A 26,120-nucleotide genomic window follows, 5' to 3' on the forward strand; every position below is an offset into this window, starting at 1 on the left:
CTATGCCTCCTCCTCCCCTGCAGACACCATTAGCCGCATGGCCACTGGGAGATGGTCGGTCAGGCCAGACAGCTGGGTGATAAAACTGAATTCTTCTACCTCCTGTTGGGAAGAAGCATTCCTATTAGACCCAGAGGGCATCCTACACAGGAGGGGCCTGGAGGGCAGGGGTGGGGCTTCTGGGCAGAGGCGGGGGCTGGGTCTAGCCAGGATCTTCCCGGAGGCAGAGGAATGGGAGCATCCCATGGGCCCCAAGGACTCTGAGACTGACAGATCTCGTTTTCAGAGAAGAGCTCAGTGCTGCTGAGGGGTACAGGGCACGGGATCCCCTATCTATAGGCATTGCCTGGCCCACTCGACTCACAGCCTTCCAGTCCGGGCACAGCCCCTCCTCTGCGTACAGCATGTAGTCGATGCGTCTGCCGTTGCCCTTCAGCAGGTCCTTGCGTCCCTTCTGGCCTGCCCCGGGGCTCTTGCTGGTGGGGAAAGCCAGGTACTCCCTGCGGCCTTCCTCGGTCTCCAAGACCCTGCTCGACAGACAGGAAGGACAGGAAGCAAGGTGAGCCCCTGCCCCATTCTCCAGACCCCAGATCCTGAGTGTGGAATCATGTTCTAGTCCCTAAGTGGGAGAGATGCAGGTCAGACCAAACCCTGTGTTTAAGATCTATTTTCCTTGGGGACCCAAAAAAAGGGGACTAGGGTGGAGGGAAACCCAGTCTGACCCTGTGAGTTCCTGACTGAGCCATGCCACTCCAGAGTCTGTCCATGTCCACCTTCGGCTTGGCTGTGGCTGAAGTTTGGACATAGTACTGCCCAGAGCCTGGGGTGCCGAGTTGGGAACAGAAGTGCTCACCCCTCTCTGCACACAGGGCTTTGCTTAGAGCCAGTGGTGGGGGGTGGGGGTGGGGTGGGAAAGGGTCTTTGCAGTGAACCTCAGGGACCCTTCTCTCCTATAGGTCCTCAGAACCACCCACCCCACCCTCCGTGACCGTTGTTTCAAGTCAGCAGGGGTGAGGGAGCCAGGAGAGCACCCAGGCCCTATCCTGGGCCTGGACTCTTGTGTTGGTTTCTCTCTGAGCAGCTGTGCCACCAAACCCCTGAGCTTTCCTCTGACACAAGGATGATTGATTGCTGTGGGCCCCAAGACATTTGGGGGACCAGGAATGCTAAGAAAGGAACAATTTTGGGGGCACCTGTCTGGCTCAGTAGGAAAAGCATGTGAGTCTTGAAGTCATAAGCTTGAGCCCCACGTTGGGTGTAGAAATTATGTTAAAAAAAAAATGTGGGATGTGGTTGCCATACCATTTCTTACAGGAAGAAAACTGATGTGGGTACTTAAATGTGGGTCAGGGTTCTCTACAGGATGTGCAAGGGACTCAGGTTGGGTGTTAACACCCTGAATCCAGGCCTTTTGACTTCCTGTCTGCCGTCCCCTTCCTGCCAGGTTTCCTTTGGAGCCTGAGCACTGGTTGGGGACAGCCTTTACGGGAGACTTGCAGAGGCCAATGGACACTGAACAAATGGAAGGGGCGCCTGGACAGGCACAGCAGGCAAACGTGGGTTTCTACAAGGCCTTTATCAGCCCAGAGATAAATACACTAATGACATGCAGAGCATCACTACATCTCAGAAATATAATCCATTACCGTCCTTGGCCTTTGGTAATTAATTCCAGCATCAATGATCTAAGAGTTACTGATAGTCATTTTTTAATCATCATCTCATAAAAAGATAATTTTCTCGGCATAGGATGATGTTTCAAATTTAGTCTATAATCTAATTAATTGGCTTAAATTAGCTGTGAGGAGCCATTGCCATGGCTTTGTGCAGTTTCGGGCTGTGAGTTACAAATTGGTTCTGCTGCTGGCCTCTCAGATGGGCCCTGTATGGAATTCTCATCATGTTCAAGTATGAAGCTTGGCTGCAGTGGAACTGTTTCTGCTTTGAAAATGACTACTTAGTGTTAGCTCTGCTCGCGTTTTTGTTTGCCTGATTGGTGGCTACCAGCTGCCGGGCTCCCTGCAATGGATGCCGCTCCATGGCTCTTCTGCAGGGGTCTCAGCAGCCCTTGGCCTCACCCTGAGAGATTCTGTCCCTCTCCCTGTGCCCAGAAGGGCCTCAAAGCAGGCTATGGCTCAGGGCTGGCCAAGCTCTTGTAAAATGAGCCCGGACTCTGGGGCTGATGTAGGAAGTGCCACCTCTAGAGCCTCCTCCTGGTTGAAGGCTTCTCCTCAGTCAGGCCAGTCCCTGGGGCATGAAGGTGGCCTGGTCTCTGCCCAACCCCAGCTTTAGTCCTTGAGGCTTTCACAGGCTTCCTTCCCATGGAACTGCATTCTCTAGTCTACCCTGCACAGCCCATCTCTCCACACCAGAGTCAGTGCTCAGTGTTCATCCCAGCCCTGGGATCCATCCACCCCTGCACAACTGCATTGGCATGGGTGCTGGCTGCTTACTTTTGCAGGTTGTCAGGGGTGCACACGTCCTCATCGTAGAGGTTATCTGTGTCCAGCATGGTACCTAGGAACAAGGAGGCAAGAGTGGTCACTGTGAACAGGGCCCAGCCAGCCTCTAGGAGGGCTGCCTCTGGGGGGCAGGAGGCATGGGTGAGGGCTTCTACCCCTGCCCCTTGCAGAGTGGTCTTGGCGATAGGTCCTGAAATGTCTCTGGGAAGCCTGTGGGGAGCCCAGCCTTGGTTCAGTGTCAGGTCTCAGCAGGGTGGGCTCAGGCCTTGCAGTGCTCCTCCGCCATTCCCCCTCAGGGCCCCCAACCCTGTGCCCAGCCCCAGCTCACCGATGGCCCAGGACTTCTCCTCTCCAGGCCCCAGGCGGCAGGGGTCCTTGTAGTGTGTAAACAGGGAGTGCTGCTGCTCCAGCTTGTCATCTGTGCATGAGGGGAGAAAGGGAATGCTGTGAGGCTCAGGGTGTCTGTCCTGGAGGGCTGCCTGCCTTGGGTTCTAGTCAGTAACTCAGGTAACTGCCTCTGGGTGGGGTCTCCTTTGTCACTGGTTTTCTGTGTCCTTGAGAATGCCCCCCCCCACCCCCAGCGGGGGTGGGAGTGAGCTATCCTTCTGAGGACAGTGGTCATGGTCCCTCTTGGGCTCCAGGGGACGGCGGTCTTGAGGCCTTCCCAGATCTGGTGGCAAAACCTGTGGGGGCTCGCTCATGCTGTCCTGGAAGGGACCCCTGCCCTTCAGACTTGGGTGACCAGGTTGAATCAAGAGTGACCATATAGGACTTAGGAGAGGGAGGTGATCTGCCCTGAATTCCAGTTTGTCTTGCCAACTCATGGAGCCAGAGGGCCTTTCTGAGACCCCTTGGGAGGAAGGACAGGCACCAGTGGGGCCTGACTGGGTGAGACCCTCTCTGACAGCCTCTTCCTGTGTGTACCACATCCCCACCCTGACTCAGGAGGATCCCAGGAGCACCTAGCATTTGGAGCTGGTATCAGGAATGTGTCTTTGAGGGGACCACAGGGCTACCATCGAGGGGCTGTATGTTCCAGGGTAGGCACTGGTCTCCCCACCCACCCTAGAGTTGCCACCAAGTGAGGGCACCACCCTGTGCTCCAGGTAGGACCTTTAGGTCTCCAGCTTTCACTGAGGGCTAAGCCTCAGCTCACAGACCCCATGTCACTCACTCATCTGTAGTTGGGCTGGGGCTAGCGTGGAAGGAGCCCAGGAGCCAGTGGCGGGCGGGGGGCGGGGAGTGGCGGTTCCTCACATCAGCCCCTTGGGCAAAGGGAAGCTCAGAGCTGCATAAACTCCCAGGAGTAAACTGAGATCAGCGTGATCACCAGATCAGTTATTTAAGTCAATTATTTAAAAGTTTACCCATGATGAATTTTTAGTCTTTTAGCCTAAGGGGTAAAGATATAATTGCCAGGGTTCAAATCCCAGTTCAACCACTTCCTGGCTGTGTGACCTGGGACTAGTTACTCAGCCTATCTGGGTCTTAGCTTCCTCTTCCACACCCTGTAGATTAATACTGTGCTCACTCTTTGGGTCATTATGAGATTTAAATGAAACAGCCGGCCCACAAACAGCTGTTAGAATTGTGCCTGGTGCAAAGCAGGAGATGAGTAACGACTTGGTGGGTAGTGTTAGCTAGCTTGCCCACAGTCTGAGTTTCAGAGGCCCCAAGCTTCTCCATCAGAAGTTCATTTTTAGGGCATCTCTTTGTCTCCAGCAAGGAGGCCTCTCAGCTTTCTAGGCAGAGCGTGGGCTCTTCTCATTTTAGGATTTTTAGGGGCCACAGAAATCAGAGTCTTGCTAATATCCCACGCACATGCTCACAAGCAGCAGGAAGTTCTTCAAGCTGTGGAGCCCAATCCTTTCCAGTGTGACTGGAGCCCATGCCTTCCCCAGTAGTCCACCCAACTGGGGAGGACCACCACCTCACCAGAGGAGCAGTTGTCAAAGTTAAAATCTCCACAGACGACATCAAACACCACCAGCTCCTCGGGGTTGGCTGTGCTGGACGAGGAGGTAGATTTTCGGAAATCAGCCAGCCAGTCCTGAAGCAGGTCCAGCTGCTCACAACGGATGGCACTGTCCTCTGTGGGGCAGAGCCATAGAGAACAGATGGCAGAGCTGCAGTTAGACCCCAGCCACGCCCCGGCACCAATCCCAGCCCGCGGCGGGCAGATTACCCCCCCGCCCTGCCCTGGAAATCAGGGGCTGCCAGACCCTACCTGGCAGGGCATGCAGGTGTGTGCAGGAGATGTACCCGACGATTCTTTGGTCCTGAGGTGTGCTTCCCACCTGCACCTGTTGGGGAGGAGGCGAGGTGTTGATGATGAAGCCTACGAGTCATGACTGCTCTAAGTATGAGCCCATCTCTGTCAGCTCCTGCTAGACCTGGGCCCAGATAGGAACAGCACATGTCATGCTTATAGGAACTTCTCGTCCAGGGTGGGAGGCAGATGTTTAAAGAAATACCAGCCTGTGGCATAATGAGTGCCACTAGCAATTCATGCAAGGCTTTACAGGAAGAAAAATGCAGAAATCACTGCTGATTTCCTCCCTAAATCCCCACCATCTCCTGGTGACCAGAGTGTCCACATGGATGACCCTCATGTGCCAGCCCCTCCTGTCTGGTGGCTCTTTCCCCTGATCCCACTGCCCTGGAGCCCATCCCTCCAAAATCCAAGCTGGTCTCCCCTCTGGGATGCAGCCTAGCAGGTAGAGCCTCCCACCCATCCCTTCAACGTGAGTGGACCCTGCCCTCCACTCTCCCCAGTCTCTCTCTGCCCCTGTGACTTCATGAGAAGCCACTTTATCTGCTTTTTGGCAGTGGTTTCTGTTGGTCCCCTGATCTGGGATGACAAGTGTGGGCTATGTCTCTATGACACCTGTGACATGGGCTTGCCCCAGGTGCCCCATAGTCTCTATCCAGAGCCCAGCCCTCCTTCCTCCACAGCAGCCTCTCCAGGCCTTCATGCTGCACTCTCCCCAGACCTAGTCCTTGCCTCCTGCTCACCTCCTTCACTGGAGATAGAGTCCCCAGGGGGTGAAGTGGGGCCAGGGGCTCCTCCGTGACTCCCTGCCCAAGTGCAGATGTCCCTGGTGGGCTTTCTCTACAGGCTGGCATAATGACATCACAGACAACCCGAAACAGCCCCCAGTGGTGACACTGATACAAGCCTGAGCCCTTGTCAGGGCTGTGGCTGTGGAGGTAAGGAAGGGGTGGCTGCCCAGCCAGCTGCTCTCCCAGGCCCTCTGTCCATGGCAAGTGGCAAGAGGCTGCAATAGGAGATTACCCCTTCCCCCTCCAGGCATGCTCCCTTGGGTAATCTGTGGGTGCCTTTCCCCAGAGGCCTCTGGTTGGTTCCTCCTCTTTCTTTCTGGGCTCTCCTCCCACCTAGGCCTCAGCAGTATTTCCCAAACTTCTTTAATCCATTCCAGAATTGGTTTTGTATGAAGAAGAGATCCTGGACCCTGGGAACTCTCCAGGGAAGATGACCGTAGAGGCCTGTTCTTGGCTACGAGGCAGACATCTGCCTGAACATGACCTTGCCCATCCTCCAGCTAAGAGAGGCTTGGACTCACGGCTGCAACCACCGCCACATCACAGGCCCTCCACTCAGAGAGCCTGGGCAGGCTTCCATCTTTCTTTTCGCTGCCAAAGTCAGGTTGGCATTATTCTCCTCCATATGGGTTTTCACATCATTAAGCATCCTTAGCTTCCTACAGCTCTTCATCTCCTTTCCCAGCCTGGATGGATGCACATCTCTCCTTTCCCAGCTCTTGGGGGGGATGAACATCTGGTTACTTGATAATGGGCTGTACAGCCTGAATTTGGGGCTGTTTATAAACTCCTATGTCCACCATTCACTTCTTGCCTACATTCCAGACCCAAACCTCAGCCTTTAGTACCACCACCCTGGAATGTCTTGGGAAATCACATACCACTGATGCACTGTGTTGCAAAAACACAACACAGTTTTAAAGCCACAGTGCCTCCAAAGGCCACACGATGGCGCTCTTGCCCCCTGTGTTCCCCAGGCAGTGAATGTTCCCCCTCAATAATAATAATAATAATAATAATAATATGCTGTGAGCACTAGTGGTTAGTGCTTCCTGGACACTGCCCCCCTAGGGCCTTACAACAATTAAGAAGGTTAAAGTAAAATTATACCAGAATTGGCTTGGGGGTCACGAGGCTCAGAAGGGGGAGGCAAGTTCTTGTCAGATGTTTGCTGCCCTGAGCCCAGCTCTTCACCCTACTCTCTGCTGCTTTCTCAACTCCTGGTGACTTGGCAGGCTTTTCACCCATTTGATGGTCTTAGTGTGCTAACCCATCACTCACTCTGCACTTGGTGTCACTTGCCTGTGCTGAGACATGGGGCAGGGACCGGGGAGGCCCCCCCTGAGGAGACCGGCCCCCGAGGGAGGGAAGACACAGCAGCGAGGCTATGGCTGCCCCTCCCTCAGCCCCTTCCAGCCCCTCCCACTCTCCATCAGCCCGTGAGCTGCCAATAGCCACTTTACTACGTGCTTGGATTGATTGATTCCAGTGTGAGTCCTCAGGAGTTGCAGAGGCTTGTGTTTCTCTTGCAAAAACAAATAATCACACCAAGAGATTGTGTCTTTTAGTCCTGGTGGGCAAAGACTGTCAATAGAGAAGGTGCCCAGAATCAGGCTCTCCCGCAAGGGGGGCAACAGCGATTCTAGTCCCTTTTCAGGCTGTGACAGCAGCAGGAAAGCACACTTTCCTCAGGCATAGCCGTGCCACAGAGTAAATGGGGGGGGGGGGGGCGGGGGGAGAAGGGGATACAGATAGAGGGAGCACTGGCTTCCACCTGCAGCCAAGGCCACAGCCATGGCTGCTATCTTTCTAGCCCCTGGCCCCTTGGGGGATGGCCTGTCTCCTGAAACCTCCAGGCTGGAGAAACAGGTCTGCTCTCATCAACAGACAGCTGGGTCTGCCACATAGGGAGCTCAGTCGGCCGGCTTTCATTTCTGTCTCACTAGAGAGACAGACAGCTGGGGACAAAGGCTGAGGGGCCTATGGCGGGAAATACGGCTTGTGCGGGCTGCGCTGAGGAAAGCGCCACACAGGTGGTGTGACCAACCCAGGGTGGGACCAGGACAAGAGGAGCCATTCATGGAGGACCCTGGGGGTGTGGGGTGCTGGAGCAGAGGCCAGGGCAGGTGGAAGGGCCCCGCTATGAGATGGGCTTCTCCCCGAGGCAGGAAGTAGGCACCAGGAGTCAGACCTGGGACAGGAGGAGGATGGGATTGGAAGGGGAAGGAAAAGCAGAGGAATGGTGGCCTGGGCCTTGGAGGTGCAGCTGAGGATGTGGGATGGACCCGGATGTATTTAGAAGGTGCAACTAGAAGTCTGGATGGACTCCTAATGGAAATTAGGAAATGGAAGTGAAATTAAGAGCCTGGATGGGCTCAGGTCATAGGGAAGAGTAAAGGTGGGGATGGTGGAACCTGGCTGATGGAGATGGGCATATGATAAGTGAAAGAGACTGTGTCCAGGAGGGCAGCCGGACACAGAGTTGAGGGCTCTGGGGAGAGATCTGGGCTGGGACAAGCCTGAGAGCCCTCAGCAAATATGGAAATGGAGTCTGTGGACTGACTTCCCAGGGGCAGGTGCGTGGGGCTGGCCATGGTGTCCACTTGGAAATGAAGAGGTCTAGTCAAGTGGGGTAACCCTGCTGTGGGGGCTGCCAACCCTCACTCAGGCTGAGAGCTGGGAGGAAGGCAGCAGGCCCTGCCAGGTGCTGCCAGATCTGTGAGGTGAGAGAGAAGTTGCAAATTGGATTTTATTGGAATAATCTTGATTTTTCAGTGCTGGCCAACACAGGAAACTTTTTAATGGTGTGGACCAAGTCAAACATATCTGCAGACCAGTTTTAGGCTAAGGAGCAGAGGGAGCAGTTAAAGGCTGGGCAGGTGACCAAGAGTCTGGAAGGAACGGCCAGAGAGGTAAGAGGAAAGCCCGTAGCAGAGGGACTGTCCTAAGGAGACTGTTGTGACCCTGGTGGGCGTGGTGGTCAGGGTGCAATACCAAGGAGGGAGATGAGGGTGTGTGGGCTGGGGGCAGCACCAAGGGGGTCCCTAGCCTCTGAACCATCTGTGGTAGGGGGTGGGAGGGAGAGGGTATGCTCTCCTCCTGAGAGCTTGACAACATTTCCCCTCCTTCCCCAAAAAGTCACTCCGGCTGCTGAGACAAAAATATATCCAAGGAACAGAACACTGATGAACCACATGCCAAAATGGGGTGGTAAAAGGAGTTCATTCAATTTTCTCTGTGAATGGAGAGTCAAGGACCCCCATGTCTGGGCCTGAAGAGCCACACAAGAACCACTGGAGTGGGGCCTGGGGCCGGTGCTGTATCAACTGGCCTAATGCTCCTTCTGAAAAATCTGGAAGCACCAACAGTGGCTTTTGCATAGGGAACAAAAAGTCAGCACTCAGAGTGTGTCAGGCTCAGTAGAAGATAAGGGGTAATGACCAAATTACCATGGTCTAAAAACTCCTCCAATTGCATCCAAATTAGCAGAAATAATTATGATTCACTTTAATTAGTGACTATGGAAGCGAAGCCTTGGGCTGGTGGGCAGGGTGCCTGGCATGGCAGCTGTGTGACAGCCAGGAGGGAGGGTGCACCGGGCCAGTGAGGCTGCAGGCCTAAGCGAGCAGGCATTTGCCCCTTAATGGAAAGGGGCCCCTGCCTCCCCCTTCTTCCCTTTATCACTGCCATCACTGCCAGCCACCTTCACCAACCCACAAGACCCCTCAGGCCTCAAGCTCACTCCCCACCCTATGACTGGGCACTAGGTCGCCCCCACTTTACAGATGGGGAAAGGGCTCAGAGATCTGAGGAGCTTGCCCAAGAGGACCCAGTCAGGTCTGTCTGTGCCTGGACCTTCGGCCCTTGTCCCTGCATCCTTATTGTCCTTGTCCCTGAGCTGGGTGCCCACCCATTCAGCTCCACGAAAGGCCTCGCCTACCCCCAGCCCCCAGGAGGAACCCCCGGCTGCAGCCCACCTCCGGTGGCTCTGTGACGGGCTGATGTGTGGCCACTCTGCAGAGCCACAGCCTCCTACCTTGAGAAACAGCGCTCCTTTCGAGGCCAGGCCATCGGAGCCGCGCCCGTTGGGGTAACAGTGATAGGCCACGTCCATGATGGGGTAGCGGCTGGCAAAGAAGAGGCCGCTGTTGAGACACTTGAAGCTGCAGCAGCCTTGGCAGCCGTAGACCCCGACGTCGTACAGAATGTACTCGAAGTAGCCGTGCAGCTGGGCTTTCAACTTGGCGGCTGCCCGCTTGTCAAACACCTCCTGCAGGCACAGGAAGTCCAGGTTGGCGGGGAAGAAAGCGGAGACCTCGTGGTCAAAGGCCTCGTCCGGGTGGCGCCTCTTGCGCGCGGCAGCCTTCTTCACCCCGGAGGCCTTGTAGGGGAGCTTGCTGTTGGTGGCGCCCGGCTCCCCGCTGCCGCCGTCCCGCGCCTTCACCAGGGACTCCCTGGAGGCCGAGGGGCTGCCCAGGCTCCCCGAGTCCCCATCCCGCTGACTGTGGTTGGGCGTCTGGCCCCGCGAGCCCCCACTGGCCCCGTTCCTGGCCTGGCCCCCAGAGGCGGAGTCATCAGCTTCAGGGGGCCGGCCCCCGTCCTCGCCTCCGATGCGCACAATGCAGGCGTCCTCAAGGCTACCGCCTTCGGCCGGGTCCCCGGAAGCCGGGCCGTTGGCAGCCTCGTCACTGGAGTGATGCCCGCTGTCACCCTTGTATTCCACAGAGGCCGTCCTCTTAATGCTCCCAGGGACGGCCCGGGCCACGCCATCACTGCCCTGCGGTGACACCAGGCTGCTAAAGCTGGCCGCGCTGATGGAGGTGTTGGTGGGCGAATCGATGTAGATTTTGATCTGGGGTCGGCTGGCCCCATTGCGGATTCTCTGCCCGATCTCTTTGGCTCGTGCTTGGGTGTTAAAAACATTGTTGAGCCTGGCCAGCGAGTCAGGGAGGAGGCAGAGGTTGGCAGTGGCGAAGCAGAAGCTTTTGCCAGGACCTGTACCCTTCCATTCACTGAGCAGGGCCGCCCCACCGGCCGGGCCCTTGTCCTCCAGCCGGGAGTAGATGTAGGGTCGGCGGGCAGACTGCAGTGGGGACCAGAGGAGGAACCCAACAAAGGCGAAGGGCAGCGAGGCGACCAGGAGGGCCAGGTAGACGGGCGCGAAGAGCACGGTGCAAAGCAGCTGGAGGTAGCACGGGTCATCTGCCCGCTGGCGCTTCTGGCAGGCAATGGGTATGAAGGAGGCCACGAGCCGGTCCAGCAGCCAGTAGCATGGGAAGATGAGGGCCCAGGACACGGCGTGCAGGGCGGACAGACAGCTATTGGGAAAGGGGGCCGTGTACAAAACCATCGCAGCTCACTGGGCGCCGCAGCCGGCCCTACTACATGGTGTCTGTGGCGGCGCGGGCACTTTCCTGGGAGGGGTGGGTGAGCGGGGGGCGGGGGTCCGTTGGAGGAGGGGTCACCTCCTGGCGAGATGCGTCTCTGAGTGGTCAGTGGCGAGTGTTGGCCAACTGGTCATGGTTCACCTCAGTGGGCCATGCTGGGCCACCAAGGCCTGCTGGAGAACCTGCAAGACAGAAAGGAAGGGGGCTTTTATTCACCCTTAGGGAAGCAGGTCGAAAGCAGGGGCCATTGTCTCCCTTCACCCTGTCCCCTTGCTCCAACATGAGCAGGAGCATTCTGTTTGCCTGTGTGTGTTTGGTTTTCTTGGAGCAAACAGCTTGGTGACATGACCACCTTCAGCTGACCATCTTGATCTTGTGACTGCTTGAAAACTGACCCAGGATTTTGGAGGGGCCCAGCTTAATAGGCATTTGGGAGGCAGGCTGGGGATCCCAGAGGATGGCTGGACCTGACACTAGCCTGGAGCAGCCAGAAGCCCGTCAGGAGCCAGGGGTGTGCTTGGAATGAGTGAGAGGTGACCCTGATTCAGAGGAGCCTCAAACACATCTGCTTGTCACGGAGTGTCCTTCAGGTCCCAACAGAGAGGGAGCATACTGCAGAGAAAGGGGCCAGAGAGTCCTGGGGCAGAGGGCAGTGTGGCTGGCAGAGCCCTGAGAGGAGGGCCATCCCCACACCCAGGCTCTCACTGGGCCCCCGCCTACAGCATCAGACAGACCATTCTTGCGCTCCCACCCCTGGTGACCCCCGGCAGAAATCCCTCTCTGACCAGGACCCAGGCGCTGCCCCGGCCTAAACAACTTCTAGAATGATGGTCCCTGTGACTTTCGGAGAAGTGTCCTGGGGCTGCAAGGATCTGGCCCAAGCTTCTCCCCTAAGCGTGAGATGCAACCCCAGGGCCCAGCTGAGGCCCACAGCTGCAGAAATGAGTCCATCCCAGGTCCCTGTCCCAGCCAGTGCATGAACCTCAGAACAGGCCCTGGGGTCCTGCCTAGGAGAGACTGCCAGGTGCAATCATCATGCTGAATGTAGAATCAATAAAGACCAGAGTCTGGAGTGTTTGCCCAGCCTCCGGGGACCTGTTGGTGATCATTCTGTGGTGAAGCTGGTATAAGCAAATCCAGAGTCTTTATTACCAGCTCTGTCAGGGAGTTCATTTCCCGCTCACTGTCTCACCGACCCAGTCCAGCTTCTGCCCTGGCACCAGCGGGTCTGTGCCCATGTTCCATCCATCCTGGCCTCACAGCCTATCTTCCTGCTGCCTCCCTGGTCACCTCAGCCAGCACCTGGTGTCACCTGGGTCCTGCCTTCCCTCAGTCCGCACATCCTCCCCAAGCTCTCCTGGAGCCCTTGTGCTGGTCCACGACTGCATCGCAGCTTCGCCCACTTTTTTTGGCCTCCTATCCATTAGGCCACAGTGGCTGGGGCGACTCATTGTCTGATCCGACCATCCCTCAGATACCTCAAACCCTCTGAAAGTTTGAGCCTCACTTGGCCCTTATTGGGCGTCTTGTCTCCTAGCCAGGCCTCCGTGTCTGCAGCCCCATCTCCCACTCAGTAGGATGTGGTTTCCTGCCCATGCCCTGCCCCTCACCTGACTCACCCTCTTTCTTCTAAGACTCAGCTCAGAAATCACCTCCTCAGAGAGGCCCTTTTGCCCCCTCTTGCCAGGTAGCTTAAGTACGTCCACTGGGGGCTCCTGTTCCCCTCATTCATGGCCTGGTCTCTGCGTTTCTAGGTCATAAATGCTCCTGGGACACGGCCACCTCCCCAGCAGACTGGGAGCTTCCTGAAAGAAGGGGCTGCCTTGAGGGCGTGGTGGGTCCTGGAGCTGCACCAGCAGGAGCTCAAGAAATGGGTGAGTGAATGGAGGTCAATCTGCTCTGCCTCCAGGCCTGAGGTGCAGGGTGGACGGGGTGCCGAGTTTCTGCCGTGTACCTGTCACCCAAGTGCACTCCTGTAACCACATCTCCAGGGCTGAGTTAACGGGGACGAGGTGCTTGTCCCAGACCAGAGCTTAATGTCTAAAGACGAATCTAAGCTGATGTCTGTGTCTCGTTCTGGAGAATATATTTCATGAGGATTTTACTTTCTTCAGAGGAAATCGTTTTGAAGCAAATGCCGGAAGGTTACAATTTGTAGAAGCAGGTGTGTCTACTCAGACCACAGCTGTTTGGCCAGGAGCCATGGGAAACAGCTCCTTTGCAGACAGCTCTGTGCTGCAACTTGGTTTAATCTGGGAAAGGCACGCCCTCCACTTGTGGGCATTGGGATCATAGGGCTTTGTCTGGTGCTGAAGTAGCAAGGCCTCTCACTCAGATGCGGGCAATGAAGTTCACTGTCAAGGATGTTGGTGAGGCCAGAGGGCCAGCTACTGTGTCCCTTTCCCCTTCTTCATGGGGCAGGGGTTGGGGAAACTGTTTCAGAGAGGATAGGAGGAGACCCTGATATCCTGTCCTGAAGCTCCAGACCAGACAGTGGCCTTCACCACTCCTCCACACCCAGCCCGAGCCCTGGTCTCCAAGGGCCAGGCTCTGTATGTGGGGTGTCCTAACCCCGATGGCCTTTCCTTTGGGGTTTGCTGATTCAGAGGTCCTTAACTTAAGCCAGGCTCCTGGGCTGAGACCCTGAAACCGATTTTATGACAGTGGCTGAAACTGGAGGATTTGTGGCAGGCTTGCTGAACCTCTGTGCACACGATCTTTAACCCCCAGGAGAGTTGTGTCATCTCTGTGGCCCAGAGCTTGTGGCTTAGTACTTAGATTGGTGGCTGTGCAGAGTTCTCCCATACCTGCTATCTGACAGACTCGCCTGTTGTTTCTTTAAAATCCCAAAAATTTCATTTGAATTTAACCCGAAGCTGGGGCAACGGCCCACTGGCTCCCTTTGAGCCTGTGGGCTTGGCTGCCTTCAGCACAGTGTGCAGCACACAGCAATGCACGGTGTGGCCACCTTCAGACTGGCTGCAGTGAAAGCTGTAGGGGAGGCCACAGAGCCGCCTGCACCAACTGGACCTAGAGGAGGTGGCAGGTCCTGTCCCTACAGGTGGGGAAGGTGGAATGGGGTCTCCCAAGTCTCCAGCAGCCACTGCATTTGGCACCAAGGTGCTGGGGGTAGGGGTCTAGGCCGGACTGCTGGGGACACTCAGATGTCACCCCCAAATGCATGGAGCAGGCCCGCTCCCAAATCTCCTTAGCTCTTTCTTCCTCTTCTCTGTGGCCCGAGGTCACCAGCCCAGCCGACACCACCCTTACCTGAGCACCTACCGCACCCTGTCACCATCCTCCGTCTCAGGCCACAATGTGCATAGTGGTCGAAGGAGCTTCCTAAACAATCTGACTAGATCCTCCCTTTGGCAGTCCCATGGCCTTGGAGGAGAAAGTCCAATCTCCGAGTCTCTGTCTAGGGGCCCTCTGTGCTTCTGCCCCTCTTTCCTTACCCAGCCCCACCCTGGAAGGGTCCCTAGCACCTCAGAGGTAGATGCAGCCCCACTTCGTCAAAGGGTTGCTGAGAGAAATTCCAAAACCTTCTGCTCTCCCATGTGGCCCATCCCTAACACTGGCCAGGCAGGGTAGGGACCTGACATCTGCTGTGACCGCACTATCAGTGGGAACTGGCTCCCTCTCCAGCTGCCCTGTGTCCACCTCACTTCTGCTGTGGCCACAGGAACACTTCTGGGCAAGTTCCTTCCCAGCCCTGCCTGCAGCGGCAGTGAGCGGCCAGGCCTGATCTTTCTGGTTCCCCCAGGCTGGTCCCAAGAATGTTGTTGGTCTCAACGCAGGCATCAGTGGGTTTGAGGTGGCTGGCAGCCCAAGGGCCACCATGGCGTTCCTCTAAGATGTGGCAGATCCAAGCATCCTAGCTCTTCACGGCCACTGGGTCCCCCATCCGGGGCCCCTCCCCTGCCTCCTGTCCCTCAGTGCCCTGGACATAAGGAGCCCCCAGGTGCTGCCCAGCCACCCGCTCCTGCATGCAGTCCCTACATCTATGCACGGAAGCTGCTGAAGCAGTTGACACAAAAGGAATTGCCACGGATGGAGCCAGTTTCTAGAGCTGTGTGGTTAATTATTTTGTCTCAGTGAAATGAAAGGAGGGCAAACAAACAACAACACGTTAATTAGTTTGATCTACGCTTTCCCCATGAAAGAGGGGAGTAGAAGTTAAACGCCAGAGGCTGGGAACTTCTCAGAGAGCCCTAGAAGCCTTCGAGGGTGTGGGTGCCGAGGGGGATGCAGCAGGGCACCCAGCCTGTATCCCTGGGCCCTTTGTCTTGCCCACACCCCCTGGCGGGGCAGGACCTTGTGGGTGGCCCAGCCCAGGCTCAGTCTCCCAGTGAGGCATGCCTTCGTCACCTCCATGCCCCAGTTCTCTGCTTCCCTGTTCTAGAACTGGCATCTTTGCCAAGCAAAGTCTACCATGGGCATCTCTGATCAGGGTGACAGGTTCCTCAAAGGCCACATGTGCTGAACTGTAGCCACTCAACCCCACACGCTGGATTGCTCTTTCAGGTTCCTATTTAAAGCAACAATCACTCCTCGGTTTCTCCCTTTTATAAGTCCTGGTGAGTGGATTCCAGGGTTGCTCAGGATGCCCCCTCCCCTGCCCCCATACCATGGTCTCCAGAGCTGGGCTTGAGTCCCAGATACCCTCAGTTCCTCATGGTCACTCCTGAGCCCTGGGGTCACTGTGGGGGGCTACCCGGTGCCCCAAGGGAGGGCTCTTGGGAGTCAACCTCTGTCCTACAAATGGAGACCTCAGACTTGCCCCCTCACTTCCAACTGCCCTGCTCAACACTCAGCTTGGGTTGGAGGGTCAGTCTCGCTGATCCTGTCTCGTTATCTATGGCATAGTGGTAGCAATATCTGCCTTCCAGGGCTAATCATGAGGATTAATCCTTCCCTACCTTCCCTCCTCTTCCTTGTAGGACCTCCCTGACCAGGTCAGGAGGGAGCCGCCTCCCCTGAAGCTGGCTCCTGTGTGTCCTGACTGCTCAGCCTGACCTGTGGATTCAGTGGATTTTGAAGATGATACAAGCTGGTTCCGTGCACTGTGCTGGGGGCAGCTTGAGCCGCCCCCCCGCCCCCCCCCGCCCCCCCCCCCCCCGATCCTCTGATCCTCTAAGCTCTCCTGACTGACCTGTGATGCTTTCAGATCCTCAGAGACCCATCTGCACTGTTTAGGCTGGAGCTGCTGGCCTTCACAAACGTGTTCCTCTCCCTACAGTGAGGACCGGACGGGACCTAATTGTGACAAGGAGACTGGGCTGCAGAACCAGGGCAGATGGAGGGAGCAGAGAGGTTTGCAGGCTGATCCAGCAAGGAGGGGAAGTTGCCTGGGGAGGTTTGGAGTCCAGATGGGAGAGAAAGAGGTGGTCGGTCACAGGCTGGCCACTCCTGGGCAGTCACGGGACATTGACAGAGAGAAGCTCTACATCAGGGTCCTGTGGGTTACTGGTATCTGTGGTGACCTGACCTGCAGATGCCTCAGCACAGGAAGGGAAGACTTGGACTGCTCAGAGGCCGAGCTAAGCCAAAGCTGCTCTCCCATACACCTCCCTGAGGAGTCGGGGACCAGCTGATCTGCTATCCCTTGGGGAGGGCAACTGCAGGAATAGGGCCTGGCCAGGCCTGTCCTGTTTGGTGTTGAAGATTGGGGGGAGGTTCCCAGCAGCTGCCCCGGGGAAGCTGCAATGGGCGGGACCTCTGCAACAGGCACCAGGTGGCACTGGCACTAGGGTAGCCACCCCACTTCCCACTTTTCTGGGAAATGGACCTGGCAGGCATGCTGGTACACAAGGCCTGCTGCACTGGGGCTCAGAGGGTCCCAGATGAAGGTTGACTTTGGACTTGAATTTTTCCTGCAGCAGGAAAGTAAGCAAGCCAGACCAGTCCTGCTGGCCAAGGCCAGCCCTGGCCCCTTCAAGGAAGCCTGAACTGTCTTGAGGGATCTCTGAGCTTTGGGGAACTTTGGGGGAAGTTGATGAGGGTTGGGAGTTGCCCCAGGCTGGGCGTAGGGTGGGACCTGTCCCTCCTTCATAACCCTTTGCTCTGGTCCTTATGCCTGCTGAGCCCTGTCTTCCCAGCAGCTGGGCTGGGAATCCTGGGGCAGAGGGACCTCCTCCTATCCTCTCTGTGTCCACAGGCTCATGTCTAAACAGGCATTGGGCCAAGCCCCAGGTTTCTGCAGGAAAGACCGAGAGGATCCCTCCAATCCAATTACTCAAATGTGCCTGCATCCGCCGGTGGCGCCGAGATCGGGCCGGCCCATTTCTGCCTGGATGCCAGCCGCACAGGGGTTGGCATAGCAACATGAGCTCTGATCTGCTGAAACTGGGAGTCAATTCGTCACTGGGAGGACAGAAAGAAAGACTGAAGAGGACGCCTTTAAAAGTGATGCGGGTCAGACAAATCCAGGCTAATCCCTGAAATCCACAAAAATGGGGTCTGGCATTAACACGTGTGCCATAGCAGCGACTCCCAGTGACATGGTGTGCCAGGTAAATGCCCATTCACCCTTCTAGATCCAGAGTACCTGCCCCCTTCTTTCTGAAGCTCTCCCCAACTTCCCCATCCTGCCTATACCCTCTCTGCCCTACACACCCCCAGCTGGCCCTCTAACCAGGCACATGTCTGTTTGCACATCGGGCCCCCCCCCAGCAGCCTGAGAGCACCTGATGGAGTCTCTGGCACCAGCACAGACCCAAGTCCGAGCCTGCTCCACCTCTCTGGCGGTGGCAGACCTGCTTTTGTCTGTCCCCCTCCAATCCGAGGGGAGAGCAGTGAGCCACACTAAGTCAACCGGCACCACAGCCCCCTGATCCCAAGGTGAATGGTCACACGACCCACGCTCTCACGGGTGCTCTTACTGGACCTCTCAGGAAAGAGGCCTGCATTTTCTCTGAGGTGGAGGCACTAAGAACCTGAAGCTTCTGGAGCCTTCCTTGAGAACAAATCTAATTCAAAGGAAAATAGACCTTAGGGCTGGAAGGGGAGTCCTGGTGACATTTTGAGCTCTAGTTTCCCTGGGCCTGAAGACAACACCACCCCAGACTTTCTAATGAGTGAGTTACCAAATTACCATTTCCTTTGCTCTAGTGAAAGTTGCATTTCTGTCGCTTGCCATCAAAGGGATCCTATCTAATATATACCAGCGACCTGATCTTTCTAAAACTCAATTCTTAATCAGTTTGTCTCCTGGGTACACTTCTGTGGCACCTCATGGCCTGCCCACTGGGCAAAGGATGGGGGTGGGGGACTTTCTCCTGAGTTCTGGAAGACCCTGCAGGACCTGGTGCCTGGGGTTTGTACCGTTATGGTTTGAGCATCCCTCAGGAGACAGCAGTGCAGATGTTGCAAGCACAAACTCGGGTGTCAGGCCACTGACTCTGAGCTGTGATTTCCGTATCTGTTAGGCATCTATAATAACATAACTAGCTCAGGGTAGCTGGAAATGATGTATGAAGACTTAGCACAGTGCCTGCCACATCTCTAGTAATATTTTTGTTACTGCTACTACTGTTAATTTTCTTGCTGCAAAGGCCCTCAAGATACAGCCGGAGCCCTCACAGTTTCCTCCTTGTGTGGTTGGCTGCTTGACAAGAGGGTGCCCTGCTATCCCAAACAAGGGGTGAGGATGGTGCAGGGGGTATGGGGGTCTCATTCTCCCGGCAGGACGGTCTGGTGGGGGCTGCCTGTGCAAGCCTAAGTCACAGGCTTCTGCAGAAACCTGTGCAGGTGCAGGCCAAGGGGCCATAAAATTTTCAAAAAGACACTTTCCAAGGGAGCTATTAATGCATCACGTGGTTTCTGAGAATAGGAACAGGCTGCAAGCAGCTCCGTGGCACCCCTTCAGTCAGCCAGCCTTGGCATTTCCATGTCAGAGCTCAGAAAGCCCAGATGAAGCTGATTCTTGCCACGTTGGATGTATATGTGCCAGGGGTGGCCAAATCCATCTAATATTTAAAATAGCAACACTTCTGGGTTCAAGACCTTGTGCTACAACAGTGTCATGGGGCAGCTGCCCTGAGACCATGTGCTTCATCACAGAATGGGGCTAAGTTTGAAGATCTGGCACCCACCCTCTACTTTCTGCCTTTCCAGAATCATCTATTGGTGACCAGAAAGGGGGCCATTAAGGAGAAGGCTAGGTGGTGGTTGGCACCTAAGTCTATACCTGACCCCAGGGCATGGGGAAGCTGGGGGTGAGCGCTTCCTCCATGATGAAAATCAGGTCTGAGATCAGTCTGCTCCAGGCTCTTCTCCACACGGGCATTGACAGGGCAGCTCCAAGGCAGGACTGGAGCAGACCATTGTGACTACCAGAGAGGAGGCTTCAACATCCTTAAGCAAGGGCCAAACCGGGAGGCACGTGCCAATAGCTGAGCATCTAGACTGGCCTGGGGCTCCTACCTCAAGTGGCCTGAGCCTGCCCGTGTGCTGAGGTCTTTGCCCGAGCTGGTCCTCACAAACAGACATGAGCAGGCGGTCCTGGAACTGCCCATCACCTGCCTCAGGTGAGCTCTGGGGTGTCTCCTGCATGACTGGCCGAGTGCCAGCATGCTTCCCTCTGGCCAGCCCTACTTCCACCCTCAGGGGAGACCCTCCTGAGGGATGGAGACCAGGAGGAATCACACTTTTCTCAGGCTCTGCTATTGAGGCTGCTGTCCCAGCGAAGTCCCTGCTTCCCTGACATGAGGGCTGATGTTAATGGTTCATGAGCTGAACAAGGCTTGGAACATCCTTTGCTTAAGAAGAAATGACAGCATACCTTCTGTGGGAGTAGAACTTTAAATACAAGTCCACACAAATGGTAGGATTTATGCAGACCCAGTGTTCAGCTGCATTTCAAGTACAGTATTTCCTCCTGGAATGGATTGGCCGCCTGAGTGGTGTGTAGGCATTTCAAGGCATCAGAGAACACAGATGAAGACAACAAACCTTCCTAAAACAGAACAGACTTGCTAAAATTCTTCTGAAGGGAATCATTTCACATTCAACCTAAAGTTTTCTGTGCAAAGAACATTTAACAAACTGAGTCCTAGAGGAGAATTTATGCAGAGATCAAAAAGCAAATCAGTGTGAATGAGTAAATAAAATCAGGCGTGAGTGTCTCGCCAAGCCTCCCTGCAGCCCTGGGCAACTGGGTTTTCTGGACAGAGGCTGGGTCTCACGTACCACGGAGCACTCAGGCACTCATCCTGGGCCCTCGCAGAGGCCTGGAGTCCGAGGCCTCTGCCATACTCAGGTCCTTCCTCACACACGTTACCACTGGAGCACTTCGCTCTGAGAGAATGGGCAAGAACTCCCTCCTCCTGAGAGAGGAAACCCCACTCAGGCTAAACCAAAGACTGCCTGACTTAGACGGCCTCTGACCTGCCTGTGGGGTTTCAGCGCCTGCTCCAGAATGTATAAGTGAGAGGGGATTGGGGGCTGCTGGAGTCAGCTTCCCCCATGAATGAGATGTTGAGCTTCTTTTGCGTAAGACTGTGAATTAGTCATTTGTCCCCAGCAAAGCCAGGGGAGAAGAGATGGTGGGGATCTATAGCCCCCAAGTTCCCTCTAACTGCTGCCACCAAACTTGCCTTCCAAGGGTCTTCTGAGGCTCTGGGTTCCAACTAACGCCTACCCCTCTGGTCGTGGTAGCATTTCTACACAGTTCTTGCCTACTGAATCCTGCACTTGTGAAAAGGGAAACAGGAACCCTTGGGTCTGGCCAAAGAGGCTTCGTGTCCTCAGATTGCTGGTATAGACATGCTAGTGTAGATAGTGACATGTCTCCATTCAGGAATGACTACTTATAAGCACGCTTTATCTTTGTGAAGAGTTGGGCAGATGTTTCCTTTTTTGTCTCTACCGCCGCTTCCAAGTCTAGGCTAGGACTCCTGCCTTACTTCCTCTAGCCCCTGGCGAGGCCAGAGCCTGCTTTCCAGGCATTGAGGCAGAGTTGCACTTCCTGGTGTCCTTGTGAACCAGGCTGGGTGGAATAATGTGACCAGCTCCATCTGACAGATGAGCTGTGAGTGAAAATGATATGGGTCACTGCGGGGCCAGAGTCCTTAACAGCAGGCGTGAGACCTTCCAGAGTTCTCTCCCTTTGCCACATCTACCTGCAGCATTCAAGATGGTGGCTGCTCCATCAGCCTGGGTCCCAAGGTGAGGACACACGGAGCAGGGCCCCAGCTAACCCACGTGTAGTAGGAATGAAAAGAAAACTTAAGATTATAAACCACAGCATAGCCCATCCCAGCCTGACCAATAGAGGAAGGCTTCTGGCTTTGTTTCATCAATCCATTTACCAAAAACAAGGCCTTACTGATCAACAGCCCTCAGTTTCCCAGGTATATAACTAGATCCACCCTCCAGACCTAAATCTCTTCAAGAAAGATCTTCATTTTATTTTTATTTATTTATTTATTTTTTAACGTTTATCTATTTTTGGGACAGAGAGAGACAGAGCATGAACGGGGGAGGGGCAGAGAGAGAGGGAGACACAGAATCGGGAGCAGGCTCCAGGCTCTGAGCCATCAGCCCAGAGCCCGACGCGGGGCTCAAACTCACGGACCGTGAGATCGTGACCTGAGCCGAAGTCGGACGCTCAACCGACTGAGCCACCCAGGTGCCCCTAAAGATCTTCATTTTAAATGGCAATAATGATGTTCCTCTGCCCTAAATCCAGACCAGGTAGGGAGCTCACTCCTTCCCATTCTCTCAGGGTATGTTCTGAACAGTCCATTCCCTCTCAGGACCATGAGGCATCAGGGGAGCTGAGCCATAATCTTTTAATTTTTAGTGGAAACCATTTCTGCTCAGAGAAGAGGCCACTGCTAGTGATATAAGTAGCAAAGTAAATCCATGGGCATGGGGAAGTAAATCCCCTGAAAACTTCTACCGGGGATCAATGTACAGGTTGGTTCCAGGGGCCAAGCAAGGCCCACAGGGGACAGGCAGGAGGGAATGTCAAGAGTCCACTGAGGTGGTGCAGATGGAGATGGATACAGCAACCTATGCTTAATGGTTGGGGGTCAGACACTGCCGGGTTGTGCTGGCTGAGCGGTGCCTGCCGGGGCTGGCGTGGTTAGGGGGGAGGCCTGGGAGCTTGTGGGGGGGGCTCGAAATCCAGCTCTGATGAGTCAGATGCAGCACTGTGACTACTTGGGATTTCACAGCAAGGTCCTGGGAATTTCCGGGGGCGGAGCCTTTGCTTTCTAGGTGTGTATATTTTAGTGTGGGGGTGTCCTTCTCAAGGGCATTGAGACAGGAAGGTGGTAGGTGGTGGGTGTAGCAAGCAGTAGCAAGGGAGGGAGATGAAGTGGAGAGTCGGAGAGAGCTGCGAGTAGGCATGTGGGAGGCAGAGCCACTCAGATAGTCCAGGCTGCAGGGCCAAGCCCTGACCACAATGACCCACCAAGTCCCAGGAGGCCGGGGAGGAGACGCAGGGAGGAGCAGTTGTGGAAAATGGGCCTGGAGGGAGGATCCAGCGCATTCACTGACAGTTTATCCTGAGTTGGGCTTGTTTAACTTAAATGCTTTGAATGTCCCAGTGGCTTCCCACTGACACCACACAGATCAGGCTAGCCTGGAGCCAGTCTTCTGCTCAGAGCAGGGAGGGCCGAGCGACGCTCTGGATGACTGAGTGTCTGGGCAGCCCCCTAGTTTGAAGGTCCCTGCACCACCCTCACAGCCAGACAGAAGGTAGACAGGGTGTCTCACCGTGCTTTCTGGTAAAGTTCTGGAGAGAAAATTGCCAGAACAGAGGTCAGCACCAATGAGAAAACACTCTATGCAATTTCAACCTGATTTTACTTTTAAAAATAGGCCCATGGAAACCAATTTGTCAATAAACTTCATATAAAAAAAAATAAATAAAAAAAAAAAATAAAAATAGGCCCAGTGGGAGGTGCAAGCCACTTGATCCTCATCTGTCCTTCTGCTCTCTGCCCTCGGTCCTGGAACCACCATCCTTCTCGTCCCTTTCCTGTCTCTGGGTCTGCTTCTTCTCAGAGCCTGTTGTTGTCTCCTCCTCCTCTGCCTACCCTGAGGAGCTAGACCTTCCTCTGACTCTTCTCCTCTCTTGGTTGATCCTTCAGGGTCATCTGTTCCCAGGTGTCTCTCCTGATAGATCACCTCTTCCTCCACTGCCCCACCACCAGCTCTGTCTCCTGAATCATCCCTGAGGCTCTGGACCTCCTCCATACCATGCCTCTTCCCACCAGACCACAGTTCTACCTCCCTGACCCCTCATATCCATTCCCAGGGGTGTGTCAGGGTCAGGCCCCACCCCCTCCCACCTGTCTCCTTACAGCTGGCCTCCCTTCTTCTGGTCCACATGGCAGCTACTGGGGTCTTTTAAAACTACACAGTAGACCACATTACTTCCCTGCTAAACTCTTCAGTGGCTCCTGCTGACCCCAGGAAGATGACCAAACACCTGGCAGGGAAGGGCAGGCCAGACTCAGCATCCTGATCACTCTGCATCGTCTCCTATTTCTGAAGTCCCAGGGGCTGTGCGCAGTTCCCCTCCATACCCTTCTAGGTCTCCATGCCTCTGCTGGGGTTGTTCCCTGGTAGCCACCATCTGTGTGCAGGGATGAGGCCTCAGCAGGGGGCTTGGGGTCAGAAAGTCACAATGATGTTCTGTTTACCCAGTCCCAGCTAGTCCCTGGCTCTATGGCCAGAGGACCTTTGACCTGGATGAAACAGGTCATTTCTCTCTAGACACCTGGCAGTTTCTGTCCATTTACTTATTGCACACATTTGCAGTCTTGCACACCAGAAGGGTGACCAGCCCCTCATATCTTCAGATTTTCCAAGCTAGAAACAGAATTTGATCTTGAGCAATGTTGGCAAATGCCATTCCTCAAAGCAAAAGGTGGAAGTGTCATTGGTGGTCCTATGGATTGTCTCTGTAGACCAGGGACTCTGCTCTTGTGACTGACACCAGCAGCCTGGGAGCTGCTCAGCCCCACCCCTCCTCTACTCCCAGTCCCAGAGAATGCAGGTTTTGCTTTCTAACTCTGAGGACTTTGTCCCCCCTTGCAAGCACTCAATATTTTAGTCCGTCACCTGACTATAGCTGTGTTGGGCACATAGTAGGCAAGTGTCAGCTCCCCACCCCCTGCCCAAATTACTTTCCACCAGTTGTTTGACAGTGCTTGTTTCATAGCATCCTTACCAGCTCTGGGTTTTAAGCAATTAAAACATTTTTCAATAGTTTAGTGGGTAATGATATCTGGTGACATTTCCCAAGATATTTAACTTGTATTCCTTCATTTTTGCGAAGTGTTACCTCAATTATTTCCCTAGGTATCGAAGGAATTTGTATTTTCTCCATAGATTTGGGTGTGTGAGACACGCTCCTCCACTGGCATTCTACTCCACAAGAGGGAGTTCTGGACAGGATCAGACCGCCAGCCCCCTGATGGCTTACTGCGCAGCTGTGTTTTCAAACTTTTAAACCAAGCAGCAGAACCTTTTCTTAAACAATCTCACCCAGCACCTCTTTATATAAAACAATAATCAGCCTACGAGGGGAGGCCTGGAGAGGCAACTCCCACCCCCTCCAGAAACCCCTATCTTACCTGAGGAGGAGCCACTGGGACCCTCTTGATCTTCGTCTGAAGAGGGGGCGCCACTGCAGTCAGGACCTGAAACGAGATGAGCGGTTCACAGAGGTGGTTCACAGAGGTGTCCGGAACTCAACCGACAGCCATCCAGCAGCCCAGAACAGGTGAGCCAGGTACAAAGACCAAGGGGCCCCACCTGCGCCAGAGGCTGCGCCACACCCTCCACGTCGCCAAGGAGAGGGTGTGGACCCGGTCCTTGCAGACGAAGTACAGCTAGAGGGGGTGGGGGCTGAGGTTTCTGCGACAAATGTGCACAGGCCTGGGGGTCGGAGGGTCGACAAGTGGGGAGGACTCTGCCTGACGGGCGGGAGGGATGAGACCTCCTCGTGGACAGCTGGACCTGGGCCAGGCCGCTGAGGGTGTGCAGGGTCGGGACGGGAGAGAGGCGAATTCAGAGCTCCAGCCTCGGAGCCTGGGTTTGATCTGACAGGCGAAGCTAGAACAATCGGAGTTTTCCCCCAGGAGCTCCTTGTAATCTCAACCTCGCAAAGATATGTGGGGATGGAGAGAACTGAACCCAGGCAGCAGAAGATGGAGAGTGGCCACCGGGACCCGGGTCGGGTGGAGGAGAAAGCCGCGTGGAGAGAAAGAGAGGGCTTTCACAGCAGATAAGGGTGAAGATAGGCTGGCCTAGGGGACGCTCAGCAGAGACACTTCGTGACCTCAACAGGGTCTACTTAGATGATGGTTGGGAGAGCACTCGTGTGAGGGGAGGCCTTGGACAAGATGCCACCGGCTCCCTGTATCTCCTGCTGGCTTGGCCTGAGCATAAGCAGCTCCAGACACAAGCGCCCCTATGGGGGTTGGTAGGCTGGGTCTCGCTCTCTGGTCCCGCCCTGCCCTTCTAACCTCGCCCCTGGCCTCGGGTATTGACCCCTCCCTCGACACTCTGGCCCCGCCCCCTCTTCCTAGGCCTCCACGCCCCTCGTGGACCGCGCCCCCTGGCTTGAGGCGCTCTTCTGACTGTTTAGTCCCGCCTTCCAGTCCCAAGTCTGGTCCTCGACTTTCCAGGCCCATCCTTGGCTCCGGGCCCGGCCTCCTGGACCCGGCCCAGGAAGTACAGCCCCCACCCCGCCAGGCTCCGTGTGCGGCGCCCCTTGGCCCTCCACCTAATCCAGCCAGTTTGGCTGCCGGGACCAAAGCCCTCTCTATCACTGTCACATGTCGAGGCAACCGTTACTCCCCAGCGCTCCTCTGGACCAGCTTCCATCCTTTATACACACTTAGTTTGCAAATCACCCAAACTGTATTTCAGAAGAATCTGAAATTTAAGTCCCAGTCCCCCTGCCCACAAGCCAAAGATGTTGCAGAAGGGCTGGAAGGAGTGTTTCTTCACTTGGCAGACAACTGGCTTCCCTCCTGCCTAGGAATCCACATCGAGAAGCTTCAGGGTGACCTGGGTTCTAGTCCTGGGTCTGCCATCCATCTGAGTCTCAGATGCTTCCTTCTTGGTAACACTGGGGGTGGGGGGGTGTCACTCGAGGGTCCTGGGCAGCTATGACCAGGACCAAATGAGCATGAGATGTTGACAGATTAGGGTGGGAAGAAGGAAGCCATAGACCCTGGGACCT

General features: G+C 55.3%; 1 protein-coding gene and 1 long non-coding RNA gene across 2 annotated transcripts in view; one reads left to right on the forward strand and one right to left on the reverse strand.

Annotated features, from left to right (window-relative positions):
• On the reverse strand, positions 1 to 10,994 carry SMPD3 (sphingomyelin phosphodiesterase 3). Its single transcript, XM_047078645.1, has 7 exons — positions 9,562 to 10,994; positions 4,690 to 4,765; positions 4,398 to 4,553; positions 2,791 to 2,880; positions 2,454 to 2,517; positions 365 to 527; positions 1 to 102 (listed from the first exon to the last, which is right to left on the reverse strand). Exons 1-7 carry the CDS (start codon positions 10,873 to 10,875, stop codon positions 1 to 3), a joined length of 1,965 nt encoding a protein of 654 aa, XP_046934601.1. The 5' UTR covers positions 10,876 to 10,994.
• LOC124511429 (uncharacterized) overlaps positions 8,356 to 26,120 on the forward strand; it is a 20,579-nt gene continuing 2,814 nt past the window's right edge. The window contains exons 1-4 of the long non-coding RNA XR_006961883.1: positions 8,356 to 8,437; positions 12,667 to 12,786; positions 15,853 to 17,424; positions 24,260 to 24,653. This is a non-coding gene — a long non-coding RNA (uncharacterized LOC124511429). The remainder of the gene's footprint in view (positions 8,438 to 12,666; positions 12,787 to 15,852; positions 17,425 to 24,259; positions 24,654 to 26,120) is intronic.

Source organism: Lynx rufus, unplaced genomic scaffold, assembly GCF_022079265.1.
Source record: "Lynx rufus isolate CCGP_SWC_20201006 ecotype Redwood Valley unplaced genomic scaffold, mLynRuf1.p SCAF_16, whole genome shotgun sequence".
Classification (NCBI taxonomy): Eukaryota; Metazoa; Chordata; class Mammalia; order Carnivora; family Felidae; genus Lynx; species Lynx rufus.

What these genes read in the sequence shown, in the direction of transcription:
- SMPD3 (XM_047078645.1), bottom strand. Translation starts at nt 10,875, where the DNA reads ATGGTTTTGTACACGGCCCCCTTTCCCAATAGCTGTCTGTCCGCCCTG. An exon ending in ACACCTGCATGCCCTGCCAG is followed by an intron (nt 4,554 to 4,689) that starts GTAGGGTCTGGC and finishes TCTGCCCCACAG; the next exon opens with AGGACAGTGCCATCCGTTGT. An exon ending in ACCCCTGACAACCTGCAAAA is followed by an intron (nt 528 to 2,453) that starts GTAAGCAGCCAG and finishes TCTGTCGAGCAG; the next exon opens with GGTCTTGGAGACCGAGGAAG.